The sequence below is a fragment of the Balaenoptera borealis genome (assembly GCF_965194805.1).
Source record: "Balaenoptera borealis genome assembly, chromosome: 3".
NCBI lineage: Eukaryota > Metazoa > Chordata > Mammalia > Artiodactyla > Balaenopteridae > Balaenoptera > Balaenoptera borealis.
This window is the reverse complement of record NC_138866.1, coordinates 29,160,226-29,185,113: the sequence shown is the minus strand read 5'-3', so window position 1 is coordinate 29,185,113 and position 24,888 is coordinate 29,160,226. Positions and strand designations below refer to the sequence as shown.

The window sequence follows — 24,888 nt, the reverse complement described above, 5'->3', positions numbered from 1 at the left end:
TTTTTTTCAAATTGAAACCACGCGGAATATGTACATTTTTTAGTCTTACTTACGCTTTCAGGGGGTTGTGAATGACAGTCGCCATTTTGCTACAATGTAACAGAATATTGTCTGTCTCGGAGTTCTAAAGGTTTGCTCAGGGGAAGCGGAGAGCCAATCAGAGCACGGGATACCGGCCCGCCGGCCAATCGGCGCGGCTGGTCGCCAGGTGGGCGGGGCCTGCACGGTGGTAGTTATTAGGGGAGCTGTCAAAGCCCAGAGGTCACTCCCTTTTGTAGAGCCCGAGAGCAAGCAGGTCTTAAAGGGGCAGTACCGCGCGAGCAGCTCTTTTTCGGATTGAGGAAAGTGGAGACGCACGGGAGAGTATTTTAGTTTGGTTTGAATCCCTACTTTCTAAATTACTGCAGAGAGTTGCGCTCCTGAACAGAAATGTTTAAGCCCTGGACAGAAATATTTAAGTATTGCCAACAAACCACTGAACCCCATTCATTAGCTTTTGGCTTTGCTGTTACGTTTTTAATCCCCCAAAGGGCAAATCCCCTTGTTCCCGTGCAAAAGTTGAAAGGCGGCCGTTTCGTCTAACAAATTACTACACGTGTCCTGCCGTTTGCTAATACTCCGGGTCCTGCGGCTTCTTAATATTCTCCTTCCCGAAGTGTTGTCTTTATCTCGGCCACCTATCTCTCTTGGTTTCTTGAACTGCCGCCGCCGTTCCTGGCGACTCCAGAACAGCAACTCCCCTCCCCCTGCAATGTCTCAATGTCAGGCTCGCTCCCTCCTGCAGCCTGGGCTTTCGTTACGTAATGCGCGGTGGTCACTCTGGCGGTTCCCCACTACCACCTCTTCTGTTCTCGAACACACCAGAAACTTCTGAAATGGTCAGATTCCGGCTGGCTTGAGAGCTAACTGGGGCCTGACGCTCTGACCTTTAGGCTTAGGGGAGGGGAGGTTTAAGGGAACTTTGGAAACGCTTTCTACCCCTAGGAAAGCGAGTAACTAGACAGAAGTTGTGGAACCTAGGCTGGGTGTTGCCAGGCTCTCTTTCGGGGAGTAGCACACGCGATTCTGGCGTCAACTTTAACTGATTAGACAGAAGGTGAAAAGAATTTGCTAATGAATAATCCGATGTGACCCGAAGCGTTCAGAGAGTCTCTGTCTGCTTCAAGTCAGTGCGAACGCCTCACTGGCGAACCCCTGACAAAATCGGGAGACTTCTGCGAAGCCAAGCTTCCACTGGGCAGCCTGGAAGGTCGGGGTGGATGAAATCGCACTGAATCATGAATAGGGGCCTCGTCAGTATACAGAAATCTGGCTACCATCCCAAAGTTGTTTAATCAGGTCAAATAGCTAAGATAGTGGGGGAGGAGTGAAAAGGGGGGAGAGGAGATGCCAAATTGCCAGTTCTTCAAAGCTGTGCCCTCTCACTTCCTTTCTCAGTGCTCCCCTCAGAGCAATGGATAAAATAAAATAAAAATTTTTTTACGTTCCAGAACTTTCAGAGTTCAACTCCATACACTATTAGAGTTACAGATAAACTGAACAGGACTGAATCAGTATGTTTGTAAGACTTGACATTTTTAACCCCTTCTTTCTGCCTACTTAATAGCAGAGTCAAGTTCTATAGATTGCTTTGTAACTTCTTTTTTTAACTGAAATATAGTTGATTGGCAATGTATTAATTTCTGCTGTACAGCAAAGTGATTCAGTTATACATATATACATACATTCTTTTTTTATATTCTTTTCCATTATGGTTTATCATAGGATATTGAATATAGTTCCCTGTGCTATACAGTAGGACCTTGTTGTTTATCCATTCTATATATAATCGTTTACATCTGCATCTTACATCTGCTAACCCCAACCTCCCTGTGTAACGTCTTTGCACAGCATCTTGCAGTTTGAAAAAGTTATCGCCTTTAAGTTCAAAAAATCCTGTCCTTATTAATTTGTCAAGGGATTGGTTCAAAAGCTAATACTTTTCTGGGATGGGCCTTGACAACATTAAAAAGCAAGCACTGTTTTCTGACCCAAGAAGTATGAGTTTGAACTACCAGTCAGAACTCCCAAAGCCTCTTTGAGATATCAAAAGCACAGCAATTCAGATTAGAAGACAACAGTGCATTTTAATATATGCAGCTAGATAAATAAGCAGGAAAGGTAGTGCCTGCCCTGAACAAGGCTTACAATAGGAAAGGGAAAACAAATTTATATTACATATTAAAGAAAAAATCCATACTCTAAGCATGTATGGTCATTTATTGAGTTAAGGCCAAGATGCAGAAACCAGCATAATTTCCAAATATCCAGCACACTTGAAAATGGCAGACCAGCTATGTCTTCATTTTGAGAAACTAATCCAGAATTTAAACATTTAAGTTACATTTTATAATGACTGAATTGAAAAAAAAATTATTAATTAAAGACAGGATTTGGGTTTTTTAAGTACTATAGCCTTGCCTTTTATAATCTAATGGAATGTCATTTTAATTCTGTCAACACAGGTATGACTTTTAAATAAACAGAATTGTTGTGAATTCACCTTTTATCAATTATAAGACATAAGAGTTATTATTAATTTAACTTTGGTTTTTATGTCCTAGATCAAGATTTTTTCTACAGTAAGACACATTCTGTCAATTGGCAGATTAATCCCATCTGCAATGAGACCAAATTGTTCAAATAGGACTTAAAATGTACTGATCTCACCTCACAAAAAAGGCACATATTTTTTTGCCAGAATGCCCAAAAGCAAAGGAGCTTAGAGTAGACATGTTTAAATGAGACAAGAACCCTAAAAATTTGGGGAGAATGTTAAATTTTACATTAATTTTGCAAGGAAGTGCTGTATATGGTTTAGAAGTGTGGACTCTGGAATCCGCCTGCCTGAGGTCACCATTTGCCAGCTGGGTTATCTTGGGCAAGTTTACTTAGGAACTTGAATGTCTCAGTCTCCTCATCTGATAAATGGCAGTAATAATAGAGCCTACTTACCTACTTAAATGAGGTAACACATGTCAAGTGTCTGGTGCATAGCAAGCTCTCAATACATGCTGATTATTATTTTTATATAGATATTTAATTCTTTCCTGTTGGCATAAGGAATGAAGGGGATCCAAATAAAAAGACACATCAGAAAGTGAAACTGTCCATCAAGTTTAGATTTTAAACTCATTAATCCAAGAAAAATAAGCAAAGAACAATTTTGATGAGAACGAAATAATAAATAGGACTAGTTCAGTTTGGGGGGTTTAACTACTTAAACTACATAAACTACTCTTACTGACTGTAATATCAAGAGACTTTTGAAATCCCATCTCTAAAGCTCTATAGAGAGTCATATATTTGAATACACTCCATCCCTCCCCATCTCTTTCATCATGATTTAGTTGGTTAGGTGGCTTCATTTGGAGGACAGAGTAGGCCCAGAATAAACACTTCCCCACCCCACCTGGAGAGTCTAGAGCTGTGCTGTCCCATATGGGAGCCATAAGTCACATGTGGCTCCTAAGCATTTGACATGTGGCTAGTCTGAATCCAGATGTGCTGTAAGTGTACACACACACCAGATGCCATAGACTAAGGACCAAAAAAGAATGTAAGGTATCTCATAATTTTCATATTGATTACATGTTGAAATGATGATATTTTGGATTTACTGGGTTAGATAAAAAATGTTATTAAAACTAATTTTACCTCTTTCTTTTTAACTTTTTTAATGTGGCTACTAAGAAATTTTAAAATATTCATGTTGTGTTTCTATTGTACAGCATTGCTCTAGGCAGTGTATGTGACCTGGGAAAGAAGGGTGAGACCTCTCTGAATCACGTTAATCCATCCTGTGTCGCCTTCTCAAACTCAGCTTTGACGTAGGTTAGCAAAACTCCCTGGTCCCGCTTAAGTATGTGTTCCACGCCACCCATCTAGAGGACCATTTGGCGTGCGACCAAGGACCCAAGTACCTGAACCACTAGGGGCACTGGAATCTGTTTTCTCTTAAAGAAAGTTTGAAGACTATTTCAGCAGACAATGAATCAAAGCTGTGAGGAGATGCTCACCCAGAAGCAGGGAAGAGTGGCATTTCTGTAGCAAGTGTCAGCCTTTCCAGCTGACTTCTTTAAGGCACATGGAAATAAGAGAAGTAAGAGAAGGAGATGCAGGCCTCACAAACAGCCAAAGAGTTTATTTGAAAGAGGAAGCTCGCCACAAAAGCCATCCAAAATAAAGGCAGTTCCCAATGGGCTCTGGGAGCTGAAGGAGTTTGAAGTCTTGTGGGTATTTAAAAAACAAGAACAAGCTCACCCTCAATCCCTCCATTCATCCACAGAACAATCAATCATGGCCTTGGCAGCTGGTTGGCCATGCTGGTTCCCTGAGATCCAGAACCAGCTCTGGTATGTTCTAGGCACTGGGCTGAAGAGGGGGCATCAAAACTGTAATCTAGTTTGCTCTCTTCTTGGGGATGGAGGTGGAGGGGTTCTTAATCCATTCCAAAATCTCAAAGCACAGGAAAAAAAAAATCAAAATCTGGATATGGGAGATGCTCCTAGGGCCAGACCTCTGAAACCTCCTGTTTCAGGGAGAGTCGAATTGAAACCAATGCACGCTGCTTCCACTCACTCCATTCATTCATTCACTCATCTATCGGAGGCTTTCTACAAGGGAGGCTTTGTGCTAGGCACAGGTGGCAAAATAAAAATAAACCAGACGTGGAAACAACCCTCAAAAAAGCAATTCCCATCCATCTGGAGAGAGAATAAAAATAGTAGGCCAACCCTACAAGTAAGCAGAGTAATTACTTGATGTGACTTAAAAGGGAAAAGTTGTCTGCCCAGCCAGTCTCGCATTTTCCTGGCATGGTGCCCATAATCCCATCCTTGGGTGTTTATTTTTTTTTAATAAATTTATTTATTTTATTTATTTATTTTTGGCCATGTTGGGTCTTCGTTGCTGCGCGTGGGCTTTCTCTAGCCATGGTGAGTGGGGGCTACTCTTCATTGCGGTGCGCATGCTTTCTCATTGTGGTGGCAGCTTCTCTTGCTGCGAAGCACAGGCCCTAGAGCATGTGGGCTTCAGTAGTTGTGGCGCACGGGCTCAGTAGTTGTGGCTCCATGGGCTCTAGAGCGCAGGCTCAGTAGTTGTGGCAGCTGGGCTTACTTGCTCCGCGGTATGTGGGATCTTCCCAGACCAGGGCTCGAACCCGTGTCCCCTGCACTGGCAGGTGGATTCTTAACCACTGCGCCACCAGGGGACTCCCCCTTGGGTATTTATTGAATGCATTCACTCCTTTGGGTTTTCAAGGTTTCATGGTATCGAGATTTTCATAAATCGGCATAAAACAAGGGAGAAGTGATATATGCCAAAAAACCTCAATGGAGGGAGCAAGTACCTCTAACGCTGCGGGAGGGAAAGGCTTCATGAAGATGGTCACATTTAATTTGGGCCCTGGTTGGGTAGATTTCAGAAGTGAGCCAAGAGGTAAAAGGCCTTCCAGACCCAAAACATAGCCTAAGAACATCTATTCATTCAACAAATATTTGTAGATTCCCTACTCTGTGCCACTATGATCCTTTCTGCTGGTCCTAGGGGTATACTGAGACCTGAGACAGTCCCCACCTTTAAAGGACTCATATTTGAAAGGTAGGGGAAGGGGGAGAAGGCAGTGACGATGCCGTGAGGCGGAAGAACAGGGGGCACTGTGGGGTTAGATGAGGCACCAACCAGACAGGAGGTCAGGGGTGTCGTCTTAGAAGAGGTGAGGGCTTCCCTGGTGGCACAGTGGTTAAGAATCTGCCTGCCAGTGCAGCGGACATGGGTTCGAGCCCTGGTCCGGGAAGATCCCACATGCCGTGGAGCAACTAAGCCCGTGCGCCACAACTACTGAGCCTGCACTCTAGAGCCCGCGAGCCACAACTACTGAGCCCGCGTGCCACAACTACTGAAGCCCACATGCCTAGAGCCCGTGCTCCGCAACAAGAGAAGCCACCGCAATGAGAAGCCCGTGCACTGCAACGAAGAGTAGCCCCCGCTCGCCACAACTAGAGAAAGCCCACGCACAGCAACGAAGACCCAACACAGCCAAAAATAAATAAATAAAATAAATTTATAAAAAAAAAAAGAGGTGATACCCGAGCTGAGTCCCCAATGACCTGTGGGACAAGAGATGTCCCTGCAGAGGTGGCAACACATATAAAACCTTTGGGAGGTGTGACAGGGCATCATGATTTCAGGGGATCCCGTAGTAGGAAGGTAGTTGCAGGGGGACGAATGAGACAGAAAAAGCTAGAGAGGTGGGGCTGTTGCCAATAATAAGAGATATGGAGATTTATCTGGAAGGCAATCAGGCAGCACTGAAAGATTTTTTTTTAATAAGTTTATTTGTTTTTTATCTATTTTCATTTTTGGCTGCGTTCGGTCTTTGTTGCTGCGCACGGGCTTTCACTAGTTGTGGCGAGCGGGGGCTACTCTTGGTTGTGGTGCGCGGGCTTCTCATTGCGGTGGCTTCTCATTGCGGTGGCTTCTCTTTGTTGCAGAGCACAGGCTCTAGGAGCGCAGGCCTCAGTAGTTGTGGCTCGTGGGCTCAGTAGTTGTGGCAAGCGGACTCTAGAGCTCAGGCTCAGTAGTTGTGGCTCACGGGCTTAGTTGCTCCACGGCATGTGGGATCTTCCCGGACCAGGGCTCAAACCCATGTCCGCTGCATTGGCAGGCGGATTCTTAACCACTGTGCCATCAGGGAAGTCCAACACTGAAAGATTTTAAGCTAGGGGTGAAAATGAAGTGGTTGCCTTTTCAGAAAGCTCATTTCAGCAGCAATATGACCACAGACTGGAAAGAGGCTGAGCTGGAGGGCAGGGAACCTGCTAGTAGGTGGCACTGGGGTGAAGATAAGGGGCAGGATCGGTGATTTCTAAGGAAGTAGAACCTGCAGGACTTGGTGTCTGGCTTGCTGTGGGATTGAGGGAGATGGGAGGGGCCCAGGATAATGCCAGGTTTCTGGCTCCTGGAAATGCCAGCAGCCAGCTCCCCTTGACTAGAGAAATATGAAGTCAAGGTCAAGGCCTGAAGGCTGGAGGCCAGCGAAGCCCTAGGACTTTCTACTGTGGGAGAGGAGCATGCCTTACTAAAAATCGTCCAAACTCCCCCATAATGTTAGTATAAATCTCTTCCCCTGGGGGAATGGTGACCTAGGCTGGGATTCTCTTATACCCCCTTCCTCTGGTTTTTCCTTTCTCAATGGACTCTACCTTCCATTAAGGGCCTCTTCCAAATCCCTTCCTGCTAATCTCCACCCTTTCTTTCAGGGCATGCTCTGAATCGGCTTAAAGAAGCAACTCCTCCTGGGTAGTTGAATCTTAAGAGGGGATTCTAGGACACCTCAAAACTTTCACAAGAGGGCTTCCCTGGTGGCGCAGTGGTTAAGAATCCACCTGCCAATGCAGGGGACACGGGTTCAAGCCCTGGTCCGGGAGGATCCCACATGCCATGGAGCAACTAAGCCCATGCGCCACAACTACTGAGCCTGAGCTCCAGAGCCCGCGAGCCACAACTCCTGAAGCCCGGGCGCCTGGAGCCCATGCTCTGCAACAAGAGAAGCCACCGCAGTGGGGAGCCCGCACACCGAGAAATAGCCCCCGCTCACCGCAACTAGGGAAAGCCCGCTCACAGCAACAAAGACCCAACGCAGCCAAAAATAAATTAATTAATTTAAAAAAAAAAACTTTCACAAGAAAGGGATCAAGACTTCATGAGATATACACACACATACATACACACTCACGCACGCAGAAGCAGTGCCTTGATTAGAATTGCAGGCACCAGGAAAGGCAGCGAATGGGATATTTTTATACAAGAGCTTTCTCCACTCAAATCACAGGGAGTAATCAGTCTACTCTGAGGACTGGCCCTGGCCCCTTTTCTCCCTCACTAATGCCAGACAATCACAAGTGGGCCTCGGTTCTTCCCGATAGAGGCACTGGTTATAGAGCTCTCACCAAGTCTATTTTTTTTAAGACAGCTAACTCCTCTCTCTACCTGCCAAGCCCAAATTTTCCAAATCCGCCGTCGGCTCATCCACATGGACACCATATCTGAAATCCTGGCAGCTCTTGCATCCTAAATCAAAGCACCTGGCAAGGTCCTCCTGCAGAGAAGAACAGAATGGAGCAGGGAGGGGGGAAACTTCCTTCCACCATTACCACCACGGGGAGTGACTAGAACCATGTTTGGACCAAGACATAAATGAACCAATTTCCCTTCAGACTGTATCCACACATAAAGAAATAACCTCACCCCCTCAGCCATTTCCTGGGTAAAGAAACTTCCTTTCATCTGCAAAATGGCTGCCCCAAGAGCCCCCAAAGAGGGGTTTCCTCGGGGTATTGCTTTACGTGTGGTAACACTCCGAGGCACCTGTCTCCCTCACTCACACCACTGACATGACCTCGGGCTTGTCCTCTGTCATTAGGCAGGACTCATCCAGGAAGAGTGGAAGAGCCAAGCACAGGAGAACATACTAAGTCTGGTTGTTCTGCATATATTTACACCACCATATAAAAATAGGTGTCCACAAGCAGGAGAGATGGACAGAAGCCACAGGACCTAAAATGTCCCACACTCTGGCAAAGAAGGGGACAGAGGCTTGCTGAATTGCAGATGTTTTCTACTCTGACGCTCTAGGCGATGAACTCTGTCCTGCATAGCTGCAGAAGGACCTCAACTCCATGTTTATTCTACTCAAGAGGAAAAAGGAAGGAGATGAGAAAACGTTCCTGAAGTCCACAGAGGACCCAGTACATTTTAAATGCATCTAAGCCAACGGGGGCAGCCAGCCTGGGGGCAGCTCCTCCCAGGGGGTCCAGAACCCAAATGAAAATAATGACAGAGGGTGAGTGAGGTGGGACTGCTGGGAAAGAAAACAGAATGGAAGCAATTTGTTTCTGTAAAGAGGAGAAGCAAAAATCCAATGAAAGGGGATTATTAAGGTCTAGACAAGAAATGAAATTTATTTTGGTACCTAGATTCCCAAAGTCACCATATGTTCTCTGTTCTCACCAACCAAATTTTTTTATCCCTGCACAACGGACAAAACTTTGTATAACTGCCATTTTGTAATAGTTGGGACTCACTGACAATTCTGAAAAACAGGGCTATTTTCTAAACACAAGCGGGCTCACTCACAATGACTCTGAAAACCATCATGTTTCTAAAAAGGCTTTTTATAAAGCTGATATTAAATATTTTAATCATACCCATTTGGTAGGGTGTAGGATGTAAACCTATGTGGATTAAATGGATCTCAAAGGACTTCACTGGTGGTGCAGTGGGTAAGACTCTGTGCTTCCACTGCAGGGGACATGGGTTCAATCCCTGGTTGGGGAACTAAGATCCTGCATGTCGCATGGCGTGGCCAAAAAAAAGAAAGGAAAATATGCTTGTATGTTAGAGTATCTCATTTTCTGTCTCTCACAAAATGTGGAGGGCAGGTATGGCACCTTTAAATCTCCAGAGCCTGGCCCTAAGCCTAGCAGATGGTTAATACCTGGTAGTTGAAACAATAAATAAAATCATAAATAACTATATCTAGTAATAGAAATCCCACCCTATTAAAAAACAACTCTATTTCATATGCACAAGGATGGCTAGAATCAAAAAGTCAAATGACAAGTGTTGACGAGGATATGGAGAAATCAGAACGCTCTTACACTGCTGGTAGGATTGTAAAATAGTCCAGCTGCTTTGGAAAACAGCCAGGCAGTTCTGCAAACAATTAAACATATCATATGACCCAGCAATTCCACTCCTGGGTATAGATCTAGGAGAAGTGAAAACATATGTCCACACAGAAACTTGTACATGAATGTTCATAGCAGCATTATTCGTAATAGCCAAAAGGTGGAAACACTCAAATGTCCATCAACAGATGAATGGATAAACAAAAGATGGTATATCCACACAACAGAATATTATTCAGCCATAAAAAAGAATGAAGTACTGATACATACAACAACATGGATGAATCTTGAAAATATTATGCTAAGAGAAAGAAGTCAGTCACAAAAGACTACATTCTATGTGATTCCATTCATATGAAAGTCCAGAATAGGGAAACCCATAGAGACTAAAGCTATTATTTATTAGTGATTTACTTAGGACTGGAGAGGGCAGGTGCAGGGGAACAGGAGGGTAATAGCTAAAGGATACAGGATTTCTTCTTGAGGTGAAAATGTTCTAAAGTTGACAATGGTGATGGTTGCACATATCTGTGAATACAATAAAACCCATTCAATTGTATACTTTAAATGAGTGATTGTACAATATATAAATTTATATCCCAATAAAGTGTTTTTTGATCTCCACTCATAATAATGGCAGAAGCTCACTAACCCAGAAATTTCTATGGCCATTTTCTCCCTGAGAACTGCATCAGACAGTAGAAAACGTCGACTACTGGAGAGAATTCAACCTTCAACTGGATAATTCTATATTCACGTTAGCCTCTTGCTTTATACCAAGTAACACAGAGAGAAATTCCTTGCCAGGAAAAGCTTGAAATATTGAAGCTATAACTATGACCAAACAAATGAGCTCATTAACAGAGATTCTTAAGGCCGATGGATTTCTGGTCTTTCTATAAAGTCAAATATAAGTGTTGTGATCTTGCATAATAGCCTCTGTGGGGTGCTTCCTAAAGTGAAATCTCATAAAGTGGGGGCTGAACCAAGAATGTATTTTACTTAATGACCAAAGCTACTCCCATCCCAAGTTTGATTTCTTTTTAATCCTTATTTATACGGGGGGTAGGAGGGCCAATTTCATCAGAATTGGGGTCTATTTTCATTTTCATAATGTCTTTAGCTAGTGTTTATCATAAATTGTGAATTTTGGTTAAACTCTCCTATGGTAAAACCAAGGAACGTGACAATGAATGCTACGACTGGATACATTGATGACAGTACTGAAGAGTAAGGAGGGAGGTACAGAGGAAAGCATAATCAGAAAGCCTCAGAACTCAACCCTGGCTCGACTACTTACAAGATATACAACCTCTGGCCTATGATTTAACCCGGTACCTCAGTTGATTCATCTGTAAAATGGGGATATCGATACCAGCTCCTAAGGGTTTCTGGGAAGAACACATGTCATAGCGTAAGTGACATAAGGAAAAGCACCTGAGAAATACTTCTCCCTTCTCCTTAGGAAGAGGATGAAAGATGGAGTGCTCGTTGGTGCTTAAGATGTACAAGGAAGGGAAAGAACAGAAGATAAGGGACGGTGGAGTTAGGGGGAGTCTGAGGTAAACAGCACGTGGTCCACTAAATCTGCTGAAGCCAGATAATCCTCGGCCAAAATGGGAGGCAAGACGTGCCTGTGCTCAAGGAAAAAGGGCATTAGACGTAACAGAAAGCAAAATGAGAGGCAAACTGGTCTGTCAGTAAATTCTTTGAGTTTATAAAGGAGTCCGTCCTTTCAAGAATTTCCTTTTGGGATATCTAGGGATTAGATGTGGATGACAATAGGATGTGATTAAACGTAATATCCAGGATGTGTGTACTAGCAAATTACTCACTGTTAACAGGGATATTTCAAAAGCCTGGATTTTCAGGGAGAAAGCCGTCATGGAAGCCAACATCTAGTCAACGTTAGAGTGTCTCCTCTTTTGACACCCCATTAGAAGGAGGATGGAGTTGTGCAACTGTTCTTTACTTAAAAGAATAAAACCGACGTCTTGGAAAAAATGCACGAAGTCCACCCGCCCAAATTTGTTACTGGCAATTGAGCGCCCTCTAGTGTCAGTTAGTGGGGAAGACAGACTTTGAAAGCGGCAAAAGTTGGGAAATCCTACGGTGTCCCAGCCCTGGAAGAAACTGCCAAACCGGCAATGCTTACACAGATTACCTCCAAGGCAGAAAAGGGTTGAAAAAGAATCAAGATGATACAAGTGAGTCCTTCTGTCATGAACATCGTAGGTATGCACAAGATGTTTGTTGAATGATTTAATGGCATTAGGTCCATGGCAAACAGTCCTGAATTAATGCCACATCAGGGTATTGACATGTAATGAACATGCCACCTGTCAAATGGATACAGCAATGGAAAACTTGATTGTTCAAATTTTAGAATGTATTCTGAGTGATACAGTTGTGTAAGAACCATGGTAGGGTCACCTGTTTGAAATTAAGGAACTGCTCAATTGGGTCTACCAGATGTGTGTGCTGTCAATAAAAGCAAGTCACCTTTTCCTCCATGAGCTTTGGTGAGTCCATCTGCAAAGCTGGGGGAAGCGGGGAACACGGCTTGCCTATGAAGAAAGATCACCCATGATCCCACATACTGTTAAAACAGTAAAACATGATTTATTTATCATCCATGCTGAGTCAGGTGGGGAAAAAAATGCCCAGTTCCATAGCCAAAGCTGTTTTGGCATCAGACCTATGATTCACTGTGAGGGGAAGAAAAAATTCACCACACACACTTACCTCAAATTGCTTGCCAGGCCAGTTTATTTTGTTGCCAGAAACTTATATTCAGTGGATTCGACAATATATGGAGCAAATATTCCCTGGTTATTCCAGGTGTGCCCAGGAGGATTGCAAGGATTTTTTCTTAAGGAGAAAAAAAACCCAGCCCCAGCATGCAATGATCCACTTTTATCAGAGTACCTGGATTTCTGGGACAGCCAGCAATACACTGGAACCTGCATTCTCCCTGTTTTGAGAACTTAGAGAGACAATCCCTATACAACTTCAGGGTGAATATATGACACACACCATATTACTTCCTTCACTTATGAAATCTACAACAACTTCTACTTCTTTCTATGAGAATGCCAAGTTGTATCTACAGCCCTTATTTATGTCCCCTGGATGAATGGTCAATTACCTGAAACTGAATATCCAGCAGAATGGCCTGAGATGCCCTGCCCTGCCTTTTGGAAAAGCCCTACAGGTCACACCTCCTGAAGGTTGATACCCCCGATAACTATTCATTTGGCCTAGAAGTCACAGACATTTATGCCTCAGACAGTCTGGAGAGAGGTGCCCAGAGCACAGACTGAGAACTCAAAAGACTGTTCCCAATCTTCTTTCCAGTACCAAGAGAATAAAGGGAGACCAGGTGCCTTAAATGCATCAAGGGCAAATGGTACTGCTAGGAAAGGGATACAAATCTGTCCTCCAGACAAAGCCCTTTAGGAGAGATGCCAAAAACAAGCTGGAACTTACTCAACATTTCCAAAAGTAAGGCAGGCAGGGGAGCACTAGGAGTAAAAACTGAGGCTACCATTGGTCAGCACATTTGACTGGTTTCTATTTTAACAGAAATGGAATGAGCTGGAGAGGGGCAGAGTCTTTCTGCACTCACACAATTGTCATTAAGCACCAGGGTGCTTTGAAAATCTGGAAGCCCCGCAGGAGGTTTGCTGGCTCACAGCTAATGCAGGAGGAATGAGGCCTTCTCATCTCCTGCCTTCTTTTCAGGGTTCCTGACCTTCCAATACCAGGAGTGCTCTCCCAGTGAGTGGGTCAAAATAGCTAATCCAAAACTCGAGGGAGGGTGAAGGAGGTACAAAGAGTTAGTAATGGTATTCTAAGACTCTGCTCTCAGAACTGTAGAGGTCACATAGGTGATGGGACATTATATCTGGATGAAACAAAATACCAAACCCAAGAGCAAAACCCCTTAATTCATCCTCATCGCATGATGTTGTAAAAGGTTCTTTTTTTTTAATTATTATAAAAAGACATCCTTAAAAAAAAAAAAGAAAAAGACACCCTTGACAAAAACTGCTAGATATCCTGCAGACCTATACTTTCTATGTGTCCTATCCCAACTAGAGCATCAGTAACACCTGATTTTATCAAAAACCACATTTATTTAAGGAAGCCAAAAATATTTTTTATATTCTATTAAATCCCTAAGTGTCATTAGGAGGTGACTATAAGTAACCATTGATTTAATTTTGCCACCAAATAGAATTTAATGCCCTCAAGTTCATGGTGTCGGATTAAGTATTATACACAAAGTAATTCACACAGCATCTCAGAATCTTAAACTACATCAATACAGTATACTATTAGCCATTTCCAAAATGAAAAAACCAAAGTGCGCACTGTGCAACCAGACGGTCAAGCCCAACCTACGAGAAAAGATTGATAATAATAATAGTAATAATAATAAGATCAATACTTATGGCATGCTTCCCAAGGGCAGGCCCTGTTCTAAAGCACTTTATCCATATGAGCCCATTTAAATCTCTCAACAACTCTTGGCCATACTCTCAGGATGCTCATTTTAAGGGCAGGAAAGATTTCCCTTGTTTTTCTCAGTTTGCTAAAGGATAACTGAGTAAAAGTAAACCCAGGCTAACTACCAGCATCGACTCTTCTCTCAAGTCCAAAACACAAAAATGAATTTCATTCTCAAATATAAAATGTGCAATGCTGGGTTTGTAATATCACATAATGCTATTTTCATTAGCCATCTGAAAAGCAGGGAGGAAACATCTCTCTCAAACAGACAAAACTGTACCCCTTCAGAGAACTCCCTGGTGGTCCAGTGGTTAAGACCCCATGCTTCCACTGCAGGGGGCACGGGGTTCGATCCCTGGTCAGGGAACTAAGATCCAGCATGCTGCAGGGTGAGGCCAAAAAAAAAACCCTGTACCCCTTCAAAGCAGCAAGCAACACTGAGCCGGTGACCCCAGCTGCTGGAGAGGCCTCCCAACCTCTTCCTTACACAGTCCTTTACCTCTCATGACCTTCCACCCCCCCTGCTGTGTTCTCCCATAAAGAAAAAACAAATACCAAAATATCAAACTTCGACTGAAAGTTTCTAAAAGTTTACAAAAAGCAGCAAATAATTCTGCTGACACAGTGAAACCATCAAAAACAGGTGCTGTAACAAATATATGTGTGACTTTGAACATTTTCCCAACTGCCCCATAATTTGCGATGGAGGCAATACTTCAGAGCAACAGACCTTTGCTTTGTTCTTTCTTTCCCATCCCCTTTTCAAGCTGAGTCCCCTCCAGCCAACTATAAATAAGAATGTGTGTGTTACTGGGTCATATTAGTATTTCCAGTTTGGGGTTTATTTGGGTTTCATTGTTATTTTTATTTTCAAAATGAAATTAACTTCATCTTCTTCCTGGATATAAAAATAATACATGTCCATTATAAAGAATTGGAACAATATATAAAGAAACAATCGTGAAAATAAAAGTCCACTGAAATCTCACCATCCTATCAGTAATACTGAGGTGAACTTCCTTTGCTGCATTTACATACACACATATGTACGTGCATACACACCTATGTACAGATATTCCCACAATTTTACATGAATGGGATTATATCATACTTGCTGTTTTTATTGTGGGCAACTTTTTCCCTCTTTTCCTCTCTTCCCTCAACATTAACAATCTAGAGTCCATATAGATTTCCTTTTGTTATCATACACACTCACACATACATATTCATATATACCCACATATATAGGGAGGGTTTTTGGTTCTGTTTTTTACCATAACGGAATAATATTACACTCATTTTGCATCTTGCTTTTCTCACTAACCAGTATCTTATGGAAATCTCTCTCAGACATCTGGCAAGGCTATAATTCATTCCATTTAATGGCCATGTAATATTCTATGGAGTAATATATTTTAATTTTTCAGCCATTCCCTGATTAATGGCCATTCACCATGTTTCCAGTTCTTGGCAGCTACAAACAATGCTGCAATAAACATTCTCGCACACATGTCCTTACAAATTAGCACTTTTATTTTTATGGAATAGATTCTTAGGAGTAGGATTCTGGGGTCAAGGGGAATATGTATTTTTAATTTTAATAGATATTGCCAGGTTGCCTTCCAAAAGGGCTGGAACAACCCCAATGTATGAGAGCACACTTCCCCCACACCCCTGCTGGCAACAGGTACCATAGCTCAAGTTTTTGCCAGTTTAATGGATTTACAGCAATATTTCATGATTAATTTGCATTTCTCTTAGTCTGGACCCCAGCATGCATTGTACAGCTTGCACACAGTTTGTCGGGGCTGAAATCCAGTCCACAAATGGCTTGCAAAACCAAGCATCCCGGCTGTGTTCAGTGCGGAGGAAGCTCCCTGACCTTTTCTAGTTTATGGGAAGGTGCCACCAATGGCCTTGTCCTGACCACCAAGAAATTTGAGCATATTTTTATATGGCAGAAGATATTTGCACTTGTTCTGTGAATTTTTTCTTCATATCTGTTGCTCATTTTTCTATTGCATTACTTAGTATTTTTCTTGTCAATTTTTATGAGCTGAAATTTGTTAAGATTAAAGAAATTAAGTCTTTGACTTTCATCTGCATTACAGAGATTATCATTTGCCCATTAACTTAGTTTATGGTACCATTTATAATATAAAAGTTTTTTAAATGTTTTAGTCCAATATATTTATCTTTTCTTTATAACTTCTGGATTTCCAGTCTTGGTTAAAGAGATCTCCTTGATCCTTGGAAAATACATGTAGCATCCTAAATTATCTTATAAAATATTTATTTTATTTTTTACATTTATCTTTTTTTCCAACTGGAATTTATTTGTGGATATGAAGTAAAATAGGGGTCCAAATTTATTTTCTTCTGGCAGAATAACCAGCTGAACCAACATTATTTAAACATGTTCATCCTTTATCTACTAAATTCAAGTGCCTCTTTATTGTGTATTAACCTCTTATGTGTACCAATTCTGGATTCTCAGTTGCGGTCCACTGCTCTAATAATTCCTATACCAACATCAGTCCCTATATCAATAAGTTCTTATATCTGATGTTCTTTTTTTCTTCAATATCTCAGTTATCCTTTGTGTAAAGTTTAAGATTATTTTATCTAATTAAGAAAAAACTTATGGGACTTCCCTGGGGGTGCAATGGTTAAGAATCTGCCTGCCAATGCAGGGGACATGGGTTCGAGCTCTGGTCTGGGAAGATCCCACACACCACGGAGCAACTAAGCCCGAACACCACAACTACTAAGTCTGCGCTCTAGAGCCCACGAGCCACAACTGCTGAGCCCATGCACTGCAACTACTAAAGCTCCCATGCCTAGAGCCCGTGCTCCGCAACAAGAGAAGCCACCGCAATGAGAAGCCCACGCACCGCAACGAAGAGTAGCCCCAGCTCACCACAACTAGAGAAAGCCAACATGTAGCAACGAAGACCCAACTCAGCCAAAATAATAATAATAATAATAAAAATTTTATAAAAGAAAAACCTATGAGCACCGTAAGTGGACTTGCATTAAATGTATATATTTTGTGGAGAATTGACATTCTAAATATTGTCTTTATATCCAAGAACATGATATGGCTTTGCATTTATTCAGATCTTTGTGGTTTTATACTACTAATGATAATATTTTGTATTTTTCTCTATCTAGGTCCTGTGTCTTGTTAGATTTATGTCGAAGTATTTCATTATTTTTGTTGCTATTATAAATGCAATACTTTTTCCATTTTGTTGTTATTATAAATGCAATACTTTTTCCATTTCCACATTTAGTAAAGTTCCTGATCTTTATACTTATTTAAAATCTATCCACACTACCAAATTATCTTTTTTAAACTAGAGTCTCACAGTTTTTCTAAGTATTTAATCATATCATCAAGAACAAAAAGATAACTTTTCTCTTGTTTTCCAATTTGCTAGTCAAATTATAATGGTGATTTTAATGGAAATTATTTTCATGTTTCACCATGAAGGACAATATTTGCTGTTAGTTTTTGGTAAATAGCTCTCAACGTATTTAAGTTGTTTCATTCTATTACTATTAGAGTTTTATTAGGAATGAGATAAATTTTATCAAATGCATTTTTAGCAGCTATTGAAAGGATCATATGGTTTTTCTCCATTATTTAAATCATGGATTTTATTGAAAAGTGTCCTGATATTGAATCACCTTAACAAAACCCTCCCAATCCTGGTTATATCAGGAGGGTTTTGTTGTTGTTGTTTGTTCTTGTTGTTTTGTCTGTGTGTGTGTGAGAGAGAGAGACAGAAAGAGAGAGAGAGAGAGATTTCTAGGTTCTTTTTGCTAGATTCTATTTGCTGATATTTTATTTAAAATTTCTGCAAATACATATTCATTAGTGAGATGGGTCTATAATTCTACTTTTGTACTACCTTTATCAAGTTTTGGTTGTAAAATTATACTGGCTTTGTAAAACAAATTGGAGGATTTTACCTTTTTTCTGTAGTCTGAAATATTTTAAATGACTTCAGAATCATCCATTATTTAAAGGTTAGGTAATATTTAGCTTTGACTCTACCTGGCCCCCTTTTTTAAAAAGTAGATTTTTTTAATGGTAGATTTTGAATCATCTTTCTGATTTCTCCTATGATAAGTAATCTATTCTGGTTTTTCATTTCTTCTTGGGTCAAATTTGATTGTTTGTATTTTGAAAGGAAATAATCCTTTTCTCTAAGACTTCAAATTTACTGCATAGAGTTGTATGTCACAGTCTCTCAAAATTGTTTTGATCTTTCTGTTTTGTACTATGGTTATGTCTCCCTTCTCATTCCTAAACTAGTTTCTTTTTGTTCTTTCTCTTTTTCCTTTCAATCCCCTCAAGCCAAGTGTATATAAGAAATGGATGCATTATGAGCCATATTCAATACCGTGTTTTCCTAAAAATAAATTATAAGTGCATATGGTATGAAATTTAAAAGATGAAAAGGATATACAGTGAAAAACAATTCTTTCTACTCCTGTCCCCCAGCCACCCAGTACCCTCCTAAGACACAACCACTATGGAGTATTCTTTTTCTCACTTCCTGAGGTAAATGCTTATCCCATTAATTTTCAGTCTTTCTTCATTTTTAACATATGCATTTAAGTATATAACTTCCTCTAAGAACTGCTTTAGCTGTATCCTAGGGTTTTAATATGTTGGGTTTTTTAATTATTAATTCAATTTTTTACCTAATGTCCATTGTGATTTCTTCTTTGAATCATGGGTTATTTAGAAATGGATTTCTTAAGGCATAAATATATTATTTTTCTCAGTTAGTCACTTCCTCCTAAACTGTAATAGGATAATACATGCCCATTCACCTTGGATTTGACCATGTGGCTTTCTTGGGCCCATGGACTGTTATACGTATGCTATATTGGAGCAGAGCTTTTACATTAAATTGTGTGGTTTGGCTAGGCCTTTTGCACTCCAGTGCCTTCTGTCACAAGAATGGCATGTCCCACTTAGAGGCTGCTCCTTCAGCCTGGATCCCAGAATAAAGAGACACAGAAAGCAGACCTAAAGCTAATCCATAGCTCGGATGGAGCTGAGCTGCAACAGCGAAAATATTAACATGAATGGAAAACAAATGTGTTGTAAGTCAAGGAGAGTCTGAGGTTGTTTATTTGCAGGATAACCTAACTAAAGACGCCTAATATGATTTGCATACACAAGGGTATTTATTTTCTAGTTATCTTTTCGTTATTGATTTATGGTATAATTGCATTGTGGTCACAAAATGCACACTATTATTTCAACCATTTGAAGTCTGTCAGAGACTGCTTTATAGCCCATGATATATGCAAGTTTAGTAAATACTACTTGGTCTTGAAAAGAATATGTATTCTGCAGTTATTGGATGCAGTATTGTGCATACTGATATGTCCATTAAATTAAGTTTGCTCATCGTGTTGTTCAAATCTTTTATGCGCTTCCTGACTTTTGTCTGCTTGTCCTATGAATTATTGAGAGACATACATGAAAATAGCCCATTATTATGGATTTGCCAGTTTCTCCTTGTTAGTTCTATCAATTTTTGTTTTATATAATTTTATATGTTCAAAGGTGGATTTATTATCTCACCCTAGTAAATTGAACCTGTAATCATCATGAAGTGGCCATTTTATTTCTAGTTATGCTTTTTGCCTTAAAATAAATCTATGTTGTTCAGTACTTACACAGCCATACAACTGTCTCTTCTGTTTAACATGGTATATTTTTACTCTCCTTTGATTCTCAGATTTTTTGTATCCTTATGTTTTAGATGTGTCTCTTATAAATAGTGAATAGTTAGGCTTTGTTTTGTTTTTTATCCAGTAGGATAATCTTTGTCTTTTAACTGAAGCACTTAGTCCACATACAGTTAATGTAAATTCTGATATATTTGGATTAAAGTCTATTACATTATTATGTGCTTGCTTCTTGTTTCATATGTTTTATGTTCCTTTTTCTCTCCTTTTTGCCTTCTTCTGGATTGACTGAGCATTTTTTTTATCATTTTATTTTCTTACACACTTTGAAGCTCTATATTATTTTTCTATTCTTTTACTTTTAGTGTGTACATTAAAAATTATAATACATATCCATGACTTATCAAAATCTAACGAAATCAGTTTATCTAACCTTCCTCCCCAAAAATTCAATAAATTTTTAGAACATTTAACTCCAAATATCTCCCTCTAATTTACATCTTATTATTGTCATGTATTTTACTTTGAAATTCTACAGTCAATATTCTCCTAGATTACCCATTTATTTATCCCTTTCTTTGTTCTTTATTCCTTAATGTATTTCTAACCTTTCACCTGAGATCTTTTTCATCCTACCTGAAAAAAAAAAAAAAGTGCTTTAGAATTTCCTTTAGTGGGTTTGCTGATAGTGAACTCTCAGTTTTTGTTTGGCCAATAAAATATCTTTATTTTCCCTTCACTTTTTGTCTAGATAATTTTGTAACTTAGAAATAATTTTAAATGCAAAGAAATTTGTAAAACTAGGACAAAGAAAGAATCTCTTGTTTTCCTGCCCATTTGCAAATAAGTTGCCAACAGGAAGCCATCATACTTAAACACTTTGTGGTATAATTCTTATAAACAAGGACATTCCACATACTTAACCAAAATAAAACATAAAAATCAGAAAATTAACATTACACATTATCACTATCTAATATAGAGACCCATTCAAGTTTTGCTAATTGTTTCAATAATATCCTCTAGAAAACTAAAAGATCCAATTCAGGTGACATGTTGCATAAAATTGTCTTGTCTCTTTTGTCCCCTTCAACCTGGAATAGTTCCTCAGACTTCCCTTGTCTTTCATGACCTTGAAACTTTTGAAGATTACAGGACAGTTATTTTGTAGAATGTCCCTCAACATGGGTTTATCTGGTGTTTTTTCATGATTAGTTTCAAGTTATGTGTTTTGGGCAGGAATACCACAGAAGTGAGGCTATGTTCTTCTCACTGCATTTTTATTTATTTATTTGTTTGTTTGTTTATTTATTTTGGCTGTGCCGGGTCTTAGTTGCAGCACACAGGATCTTTGTTGTGGCATGCAGGATTTTTAGTTGGCATGCAGGATCTTTCAGTTGCAGCACATGGGCTTCTTAGTTGCAGCATGCGTGCGGGATCTAGCTCCCCAGCCAGGGATCGAACTCGGGCCTCCTACATTGAGAGCGCAGAGTCTTACCTACTGGACCACCAGGGAAGTCCTCTTCTCACTGCATATTATCAGATGGTACCCAATCCAGATTTGTGTCATTACAGGTGATATTAACTTTGGTCACTTGATTAAGGTGGTATCTGCCAGGTTTCTCCACTGTATAAATTACCCTTTCCCACTATGTAATTAACAAGTATTCTTTTAGGCAGTATCTTGAAATTATGTATATATCCTTACCTCATCAAACTTTTACCCTCTAAAACACAAATCAAAACTACAGTGAGTATCACCTCACTCTGGTCAGAATGGCCATCATCAAAAAGTCTACAAATAATAAATGCTGGAGAAAGTGTGGAGGAAAAGGAACCCTTCTACACTGTCAGTGGGAATGTAAATTGGTGCAGCCACTATGGAAAACAGTATGGAGGTTCCTTAAAACACTAAAAATAGAGCTACCATAAGATCCAGCCATCCCATTCCTGGGCATATATCCAGAGAAAACTATAATTCGAAAAGATACATGCACCTCAATGTTGACTGCAGCACTATTTACAATAGCCGAGACATGGAAGCAACCTAAATGTCCATCCACAAATGAATGGATAAAGAAGATGTGGTATATATACACAATGGAATATTGCTTAGCCATAAAAAAGAATTAAATAATGCCATTTGCAGCAACATGGATGGATCTAAAAAAGATACAAATGAACTTATTGACAAAACAGAAATAGACCCACAGACATAGAAATCAAACTTATGGTTACCAAAGAGGAAAGGGGGAGGGAAGGATAAATTAGGAGTTTGGGATTTACATATATACACTACTATATATAAAATAGATAATCAACAAGGACCTACTGTATAGCATAGGGAACTGTATTTTGTAATAACCTATAAGGGAAAAGAATCTGAAAAAGAATATATATATATATATATATATATATATATATATATATATATATATATATATATATATGTATTCACTTTGCTGTATACCTGAAACTAACCAACATTGTAAATCAACTATACTTCAATTAAAAAAAAAAACCTTTACCCTCTAGTTTCAGCATCCATTGATGTTTCTTTGCTGAATTATTTCTATATGGTTGACAAACAGTGATTTTCTAACCCCACCATCCCTTCTCCATTTGTTGGCATTCTACTGTTAGAAAAAGTTTTCTCCTCTCTTCACTTATTTATTCATTTAGTTATATCAGTATGGACTCAATGATTCCTACTTATTCAATGGTTTAGAATCCATTACTACCATCATTCATTTTGATGCTCAAATTGCCCCAGATTTAACCAGTAGGAGTCCCTTCAAACTGGATATTCCAGACTCATCTTAGACTTTCTCTGCCCTAACCCTGGAATCAGGCATTTCTTAAAAAAAAAAAAAAAAGAAAGAAAGAAAGAGAAAGAAAAACAGATTCCTTTTACTAGAAAATAGTGTTTAGGAACCAAGGTCTGAACACTAAGTGTGCTTATTGCTATTAGGGTGTTGCTGTTCCTAGGCCCTCTCAGTGGCCAGGGATATGGAATATATGCATATGTGTACACACACACATTTACATCTGTATTTGTTTTTCTATATATCTGTACATACTGGAAACAATGATTTTTACTTTAGTACCTCAATTCCAATGTAGTTTTCTATCTTTCTATATTTATAGCTCCCTTCTCCAACAGTAAGAACCCTCTCTCCCATTATTCTCAATATATTTGTTTATTGAATCGTGTTATTGTTTATTGAATCATATTATGGGCAGAATTGCATCCTCCCACCCCCACCCCCCCGGTTTATATGTTGAAGCCTTAACCACACTCCTGTACCTCAGAATGTGACTCTATTTGGAGACAGGGCCATTAAAGAGGTGATTAAGTTTAAATGAGGCCCTAATTTTAATTTTAGGGTGGGCCCTAATCCAATATGACTGGGGTCCTTATTAGAAGAGGAAATCTGAGAGACACAGAGAGATTCCAAGAATGCATGCAGAGAGGAAAGAACATGTGAGGACAGTGAGAGGGTGGCCATCTGCAAGCCAAGGAGAGAGGCCTCAGGAGAAACCAATCCTGCCAACACCGTGATCTTGGACATCCAGCCTTCAGAACCGTGAGAAAATAAATTTCTGATGTTTAAAGCTACCCAGTCTGTTGTGTTTTGTTATGGCAGCCCAGGCAAATTAATACAGATCAATTCCTGCCCTCCTTCCTTACCCTCCCACTCCTGCCCCAGTTTGTAACCAGTCTCCCATCACCGCCCCACCCATTCTCCCCAGCCCGCGCCTCGGCTGAGTATATATAACCTCCTTACCGCTTTCAGGCTCTAATATCACACACTGGGCTTACCTTGCTGCTACTAACATCATTAGCATCCCCCCACCTTGTATAAGCCCTCCTTGTCCCACTCAGGATCTGACAGCCCCATCACATGGCTACTTATCTTGCTTAGCCTTACTTAATGACTTTTGGACTAAATCTCACCTTCATTCTTACAGGGTATTTTTCACCTTTTCCAGGACAGCTTTCTCTAGTAGCAATACCAACTAGAAAACCAGGTGAGGCTGCAAGGATATGTCCAATTTATTACCCGTATTGCCTAGACCTGAGTCAGCAGGACAGTCCTGCAGAAATCAAAAAATTCTCAAACACACAGACCTGATTTCAGTATGTATAAGATATGAGTCTCTCTTCCTTCTGCTTCCTCTTGACTCCACCCATGTTCCAGCCTGGTACCTCACTCAGGGAAGTGTGACAGTCCTGGTTCTCTCCACTCTCATATTATCATTGGGGTACCCGGATGTTTCTTCCCTCCTAGTGATGCCAGTTGATGCCAAGGAAATCTGAATCTTTCTTCATTTTCCTTGAACTCTGGGTTCTACTTTTTTTTTGGCAGAGGCCTCTTTTCCTTAATATATTTTTTTAGCTATATCTCCTCATTTCTAAAACATTATTAGACCTTTTTTTTAATATCTTTATTGGAGTATAATTGCTTTACAATGTTGTGTTAGTTTCTGCTGTACAACAAAGTGAATCAGCTATATGTATACATACATCCCCATATCTGCTCCCTCTTGAGCCTCCCTCCCACCCTCCCTATCCCACCCCTCTAGGTCATCACAAAGTATCGAGCTGATCTCCCTGTGCTATGCAGCAGCCTCCCACTAGCTATCCATTTTACATTTGGTAGCATATATATGTCAGTGCTACTCTCTCACTTCATCCCAGCTTCCCCTTCCCCCCCCCAACACCGTGTCCTCAAGTCCGTTCTCTACATCTGCGTCTTTATTCCTGCCTTGCCACTAAGTTCATCAGTACTGTTTTTTTAGATTCCATGTATGTGCGTTATCATACAGTGTCTGATTCTCTCTTTCTGACTTATTTCATTCTGTATGACAGACTCTAGGTCCATCCACCTCATTATAAATAACTCAATTTCATTCCTTTTTA

The 24,888-nt window shown here is 40.3% G+C and overlaps 1 protein-coding gene across 3 annotated transcripts in view; it reads right to left on the bottom strand.

Moving 5' to 3' along the window:
* Nucleotides 1–22,124, bottom strand: part of DPF3 (double PHD fingers 3) — a 277,931-nt gene extending 255,807 nt beyond the window's left edge. For all 3 annotated transcript variants that reach the window (XR_014242371.1, XM_082384351.1, XM_082384347.1), the window contains exon 1: nucleotides 54–22,124. Coding sequence is in view for 2 of the 3 variants with exons in the window: in XM_082384351.1 (XP_082240477.1) it covers nucleotides 54–85 (32 nt within the window). In the remaining variant the exon portion in view is untranslated. The remainder of the gene's footprint in view (nucleotides 1–53) is intronic.
* Between the last annotated feature and the right edge of the window lie 2,764 nt (nucleotides 22,125–24,888).